This window comes from Dermacentor variabilis, chromosome 8 (genome assembly GCF_050947875.1).
Source record: "Dermacentor variabilis isolate Ectoservices chromosome 8, ASM5094787v1, whole genome shotgun sequence".
NCBI classification, from domain to species: domain Eukaryota; kingdom Metazoa; phylum Arthropoda; class Arachnida; order Ixodida; family Ixodidae; genus Dermacentor; species Dermacentor variabilis.
In genome coordinates, this window is record NC_134575.1 from 79,624,485 (window position 1) to 79,632,071 (window position 7,587).

The 7,587-nt window shown below is 46.3% G+C and overlaps 1 protein-coding gene across 1 annotated transcript in view; it reads right to left on the reverse strand.

Annotated features, from left to right (window-relative positions):
* The window catches only part of LOC142591128 (cytochrome P450 6B4-like), a 34,950-nt gene extending 32,154 nt beyond the window's left edge, over positions 1 to 2,796 (reverse strand). The window contains exon 1 of the mRNA XM_075703508.1: positions 2,719 to 2,796. Within this exon, the coding sequence (XP_075559623.1) occupies positions 2,719 to 2,780 (62 nt within the window). The 5' untranslated portion in view covers positions 2,781 to 2,796. The remainder of the gene's footprint in view (positions 1 to 2,718) is intronic.
* Positions 2,797 to 7,587: the final 4,791 nt, after the last annotated feature.

Sequence of the window (7,587 nt, forward strand, 5' to 3'; positions counted from 1 at the left end):
GACTGCGTGTTGCAAAAGAATGATTCCATGTTTGGTGCATTCTATATTGAATTCTTCGTCTAGCACGTTGATACGCAGGACGTTATACCTACAGCCGAAAAGCTTAAGGCTATCAATAAGGCTATTACGCTGTAAGGCTTATTACGGACACCCACCCTTAATCTAGAAAAAGAGAGGTTATATATATATATATATATATATATATATATCGGCTCCCAGGGTCAGTTCTAGCAGTAGAACACAACTACCAAAAAAGGAATGGGGAAAGGGCTCCGCAACGGCTGTTTGTTAGTTACTTGTGTGCTTCAATGCATGAAACGACTTTTCGTTAACAAATTAACTGGAAAGCCAATGCACTTCTCCGCAAAGTTCCGGAATTTATATATCGAAACTGGTGTCATCTTGCAAATTCGTTCCCATTGGATCCGCCTTGAGAACGGCGCGGCTAGAATATTTAAATTGCAATAATGGCCATACTGTAATTAGTTATAAACTTAACGAGCGAATGTTTAATACTTCGTCTATTAGCGTCTGAATTTCTTTCGCAAGTGTTGTTTGTTGTTTTTTTGCGCAAGTTTTGCGATAGGTAGTCAGGAATGCGGATCTCCGGTTGCAGGGCTGATGTGGGTGATGTCGAGCGTGGGAGAGGGGATGGCGAGCGGCGGCGCCTTGGACGGTATTTGCGAGGCACTTCGCGAGGTGGGGAAAGTGAATGTGGGGGAAGCCGGCTCTGGTAGGGACTCGGACAAAGCATCGGGTATCTGTAATAAACATCGTAGCCACGGCGTTCGTCCTGTTGTAGTCTTCTACAAAAACGCGATATCTGCCCGCGAATACTGGAATAATAACAAATGGGGGGGGGGGGCGCTGGCCGGCTAGCATAATGTGGTGTGGAAGGTGGACGGGGTACTAGAGTCGCCAGATGGTTTGGAGCAGTAGCGGTAGCAGGAGGTGCTGTCTGAAAGAACGCTGTTACGAAGGTCAACGAACATGGCTCCTGGTGGGTCTTCTTGAGGCATGGTGGCGACCTGAGCAAGCGGCGACCTGAAGTAAGCTCCAGGAAAACTCGAAGTCGTATAGGATCAATAGATCGAGACCAACCCCCACCACTTGCGAGACAGTAGTTTAACCTCGACGGTTTATTTCGCCGGCCGCGCGCTGACGACGATGATGATGGCTATGATGATGAATACATATAGTTGAAGAAGATGAAGGAGTAATATAATGCTCACAATATATATATATATATATATATATATATATATATATACATATATATATATATATATATATATATATATATATATATATATATATATATATATATATATATATATATATATATATATATATATATATATATATATATATATATATATATATATATATATATATCACCTCACTGAAATGGAGAGTTCAAAATGAACCAAAGAACACCGTCCTGCGACGGACGTTGTTGAGCTGTTGAAGATGACGCGCTACTAAGTGGGCACCTGCTGGTAGTGCGGGAGTGGCACACTGACCAACACCGGCGGCGTATCACGTTGCCCATAACCGGCTTCTTCTTGGCGGATCGGCGTCGCCACATGCTTTCAGGAGTCTGAACACGGTTGCGCGGTGCTGACCAGGAAACCCCCCTTTGGTACTGATAGGAAATAAACAACTGTTTCTTTATGAAGACGTGTTACGCTTCACCTTCGAAACACCTCCCCGCAACGAGTTTATTGCCGCGATAGCGTTAAAGATGCCGTGTCGCCGAAAATCCGGCGACGGCATGCCGCGCCCGCGTTGGACGTCACTTCCGCAAAAAGAATTTCGAACGAAATTGCGAACCACGGGTACCCAGCCACCTCTCTGCAACCAAAGTTGCTGATACCTTCTCTTTCATTCTTTACAAAGTTAGCCAGCGGAATTTTGGAAACAGTATCCCACCAGCAAATGTAATAGAAAAAAAAATCACCGACAGCGCATGTCACTGATGTTAGCTCTTGTCAGAGTGAAATATTAAAAGTGCAAAACAATAACAGGAGGTCAACCCATGCAAGAGGCCGAATTTCTACCAGAAAGCTCGCCTTTGTGCATAGCGTTCGCAGCCAGCTTTTCCCGGAAAACGTTACGATTGCATTAGCGGCAGTTGACGGGAAGCCTGCAAAACAGCATGGGGTTATTGAACGCGTTCTAGTCTTAAAGGTGAAGCTTAAGTGTCCTAAAAATTTTGTAATACTCATCACTCCCACCACGGTCTTCGCCTTCACTGGAATGTCTTCTGTGCATAATTTTCACGTTAACACTGCCTCATTCATTAGATAAAGAATTGTAGGGTAGAACGTCCTAAAACTGTGCAGTTGGTGTAAAGCACTGGTCGGGATATCTACTCAGTAATGTGGACTCAAAATCGGGATAAAAGCAGCAAAACTAAGCCAGGTGTCCCGATTAGTTGCTCCATTCTTGACCGCTTTCTCACACAGTGGATATTTACCAGCTTACAATATTTGCATGCATTCGTTAGGAGCAGCCTACCGGTTCCAAAATGTGGATAAAAAGAATAAAATTTGTTTTTGCGAATGAACACGCCTGATGAATGTTGCGGCGTTTGCATTGTCGTGTTGAGCACGCCTTCAATCATCCGAAGAAATGAAAAAGGGAAGGCTGTAAAAGAACTGAAGCAGGTGTGCTCCATTAAAGGTAATTGCAAGGCGTACTCGCTGAAAATCTCACCCAGCAATAACGCAGATAGCGGTGTTAGAAGCCGTCCTGAACTCGAGTGGGTGGGACATCATAATGCTCGACAACTGCCGGCCTGGAAAACGAGAGAAGATCGCGTAAAGAAGTGACATTCTCTCATGTCATGCCGACTGCGATGTAATAGCAAGTGCTACGCATCTAGCATTGTATTTTGAAGAATAGCACAAACCAACAAAAACAACGGCTCAGAGGCGGCACACAAACACGAGTGCTGAGAGGCACGAGCAGTGTAATAAATTCACATTTTGCACTTGGCCACGTGCATCGACAAACTCAAGAGTGCAGAATACAATGTAAACAATGTTGTGGGCTTATAGAGTCTCCTCGTGAAGGCCGAGCAGGCGTCTGCGCCACGTACGGTAAAAAACTGCTAAAATGAGTTCATAGAATGCGCTGCTACAGAAAACAATGAAAAAAAGATCCTGTACGCACGACAAGAGAAAGCCATGAGTGTGAGATGACAAGTGGCATGGTGCCTGTGCGAACTCCCTTTTCCCTTACACGGATGAACACCCTTGCTTATTTGTGAGTCTGCTGATAAAGCCCTTGGAGTAAAAGGGATATACTATAGGATACCAAAATTCTCCGCGCTCTTCAAGCTGGATGCTCTCAGTTTGCCTCCATGCGTAATTAGTGTCGAGGTACAACTTGAACTCACTTCACTTGAACAAATATCTCGACGAGCCATTTGTTAGCCGTCATGCCTTCCTGATTGGGATGGCTAACAGTTCTACACGTGACACATGCAACTCTGTTTGACGAGGCATTTACACACAGGGGTGAAACACCTGCCTAAATCTTGAGACGACTATCGTAGACTATCAGAACAGAAAAGCTCTAGATGACTACTTGCAGGCGAAGTACGAACATATCACTTTTTGCCTTTCCAATGGTTTTGTCGTCCACAGCCCAACATACGAGATCACAAAGTTCCTTGCTGCGATTGTGTATACCGTTGGTTATACATTTTTCAATCATAAGCTTACGGCTTGCCAAAAAACTAAGGGAGGTGAAGACGGCACGGCACGGGCCCAACATAACAACCACCGGAGGTCAGTTGATGACACCTGTCGGGAAATGCACGGCCCGACTCTTAATCGCCGGTTCAACCTTCATCCCTACCCTCGCCATTCTTACTGGGTGCTGTAAGGAATTTATATGGTGCATGGGTTTCTTACGTGAATGCGGCCACATGATTAACATCTGGCCACGTACCAGGTTTGCCTTCTCTGTAATACTGCCTCTATCTGTTTCTATATCCATAATGCCGAGAATGGCAGTGACGCGGATTTATGGTTAACCTGTCTGCCTTTCTATACATCCTTGATCTATACCGAGAGACTTCAAGCGACTTTTTCAAGAGTGATTAGCGCTCATCAAGAGTGTATACCGTCATCCTATACACCGACGGCGAAGCCTTCATCTCCCCTGTGGTACCTGCGAGAGCCTCAAGTGAATTTTGCTATTCTCGGAATTACAAAGAAGGCTAATTAACCTTTGCCAGCTCATAAGCAACTAACGCTCCTATTAGCGCACCCGACATATCATGCATGACTACATACATATGCATACCGATGGTTCGACATCACCTACCAGCTCAACTGACGCCTTCGCCGTTCCAGATAAGCAAGTTACAATTAGATTCAATTTGTCACGCGTGACTACATCTACGTCGTCAGAACTTGCAGCTCTTCATGCCGCTATTTACGAGCAGGTTATATTTGACACCAGGGATGTGCACCACCATGCTCTAGAAAGAGGTCACAACATTACTTTTCAATGAATTCCTGCTCACTGTGCCATCGTCGGCAACAATCTTGCTGACAAAGCTGCCCGTTCTGCCCACGAGGACACCCAGACGCGCGCAAAACCTTTGGCGGGCCCGGATGCTGGCAGGGAACTTCGCCTGTTTGCACGCAAAGAGCCATGAGATCACTGGAGTTAAAGTGCCTTCAATTGCCGATTGCATAAACTGGGCCCCACGCTGCAGCTACAACTGCCATCTAACTTCTCCCGTTCCGAAACAACCTTGCTATGTCGCTTGTGGCTCGTAGTGGCATTCACGAACGCCTACTCCTATCGTATGGGAATGGCCGAGAGCCCGATGTGCGACTTCTGTGGGTGCGAGGAAGCCATCGAGCATTCATTGTGTAGCTGGCCTCGCTACGATGTGCAACGCCCCTCTCTGCGGGCAACTTAAAGACAGACTGGACTCAAGACCATTGTCCGAGTGAATATACTCGGGCCGGGGTCATACCCGTCACAGGCACGAAAAGCGATTCGTGCACTAGTACAATACTTCAAGCGCGCCGGCTTAATATACAGCTTATAGTGTCCCTGTGCACCCTTCCAAACGCACTCAGTACATACTCTCTCCCTTTTTCCCTTTTTCTATTCCCCTGTCCCCCACCCCCAGTATAGGGTTGCAATACGGGTGCTCGTCTAGTTGCTTCCATGGCTTTCTTGTCCTTACACTCTCTCTCTCTCTCTCTCTCTCTTGATCTATTGCAGACCCGGCAGCTCTGTCAGCAAAGTGCCGAAGACACCCAAACCCGTACAGTACCATTGGCGAGGGCGGAAGCCGCCAAGGAACTGCTTGCAAACCAAAAGTTTCAAGCGTTCTGGAGTTCTTCAAGTGCCTTCAATTGTAGATTGCATGAACTGCATCCGTTGCTGCGGTTACAACTGTCACTCAGACTGGGATACATAGCGCAAGAATTTTGACACAGGGACAAGCAGAACACAGGACGAGTGCTAACTTTCGACAATTGATTTATTGCAGCTGGTGAGTACATATATACTCACTGGGACGCCACTGCAATAGAACACACTGAAGGGAAGGAGGAAAAGACAGTCATGTGACCATTATGCCCAAAAATTCAAGCTCTTTCCTTGATAAAAATATAGACGGCGTGCTAACGCACTCGTCACCTGCTGTGGCTATCTCGGCTGCTTCCACAATTTCCCTCGTAATCTTATTCCTGTGGCGATAGACAACAACAGTTTGTTTTAATAGCGGGAAGCATGGTGCCTTCGCGTCACATTTTCTACAATGGGCAGCCAGATGCCCATCTATTGCGATGCTCTCCACTTCGTTACTATGCTCCGCCAGACGCACGTTTAAACATCTGCCCGTCTGGCCCACGTAGTACTTCCCACACGAGAGTGGGATCTTATACACAACATTGCCAGTGCATGTAACAAAAGGATCTTTGTGCGCGGTAGCGCAACTAGGATTTCGTTTCCTCATGGGACAGCTCATCACACTCAACCTCAAGAGTTTGTTAGGTGCTGTAAACACAACGTTTACACCAGAACGTTTCCCAACCTTTTTTAGGTTGTGGGAAACCTTATGAAAGTATGGAATTACCGCCACTTTTCGGTTGTCCCTTTCTTCTTTCCTTTCTCTTTCGTCATCCGCTCTCTGTTCATCGCTCATGCGTGAAGTTAGTTTCATTTGACGATGCAGGCCTTCAGCAACCGAGATAATGATATGTCTCGGATAGTTCGCTGCTTCCAGACGAGCCACCTGGTTACTAAGGCCTTCATCTAGCAAGTGAGCACATGACTTAGATAGAGCGCATGACAGGAAAGAACGTACGATACTTCTTTTTATGAGTTTAGAGTTTACAGAACTGTACCTAAAGGGCGGCTTATTAGCTCTGGGCTCATATACCCAACACACGTGTTCAGATTTGAAATGCAAAGGCAAGTCTAACAACCTGATATTGCCCTGCGCTGGAAATTCAGTAGTGAAAGTAAGTGGCCTATAATACTCATTGAATGAGGCAAGAATACAGCTAACAGCAAGGTTTGAACAGTCAAAACGGCAATATATATGAGAACTGGCAGCCGGATCAAGTAGTGATCTATCTAAAAATACCAAAAAAATCATCTACATATCTAAAAACCTTCACAACGCCCAAATCACCCTGTGTCTATTGCAGTGGCGTCCCAGTGAGTATAGATGTACTCACCAGCTGCAATAAATCAATTGTTGAAAGTTAGCGCTCGTCCTGTGTTCTGCTTGTCCCTGTGTCAAAATTTTTGCGCTGTGTATCCCAGTCTGAATGTATCCCACCAACACGCCCAAACTTCTTCCCTGCTAAAGCTACAACTGTCACCTAGGTTTTCTCGTGGGAAAACAACCTTGCTTTGCCACTTTCTGCTGGATGTGGCGCTGAGGAACGCTTGTTCCTATCGTATGGCAATAATTGAGAGCCCGATGTGTGCCTACTGTAGCTGCCAATAAACCGTCGAGCACCTATTTTGTGTTTGTCCTCACGGCGACGCAGAACGTCTCTCCCTTCGGGCAACATTAAACCGGCAGGAATCGAGACCGTACTCTGAGTGAAAGATACTAGGGTTGTCGCCGCATCGGTCGCTGGTAGAAAACGTCACTCCTGCGCAATTGCAGTACTTGAAGTGCGCCGATTTGACCAAGCGCTTATATTGCCGCTGTGCATACTCCAACGTGCACTCAGTGATCACTCCGATCCTCCTTTTCCCTTTCTGTTCTCCCTTTCCTCTACCCTCAGCGCAGCGCAGCAAACAGGACGCTCGTCTGATTGACCTCCCTGCCTCTCCTCTCTTCGCTTTCTCTTTTTCTTGCTCCCTTGCCTTCTCTTGACAACTGGGGCAATCACAGAGTGGCAACGCCGACGGAAGCGTATGGTTTTACACTTTTGCTTGAGTTCCCTTGAACGAACTTTCGTTCTAGCGAAATGTTTCTTGAACACCCGGGAAGGATCGATTAAGTGAAGTTTAAGACAACGAAATTCTTGTGTTGACTCGCGCGATGCTGGGCCATCTGCGAACGCTTCCTTCTCTGATCACTTTCAT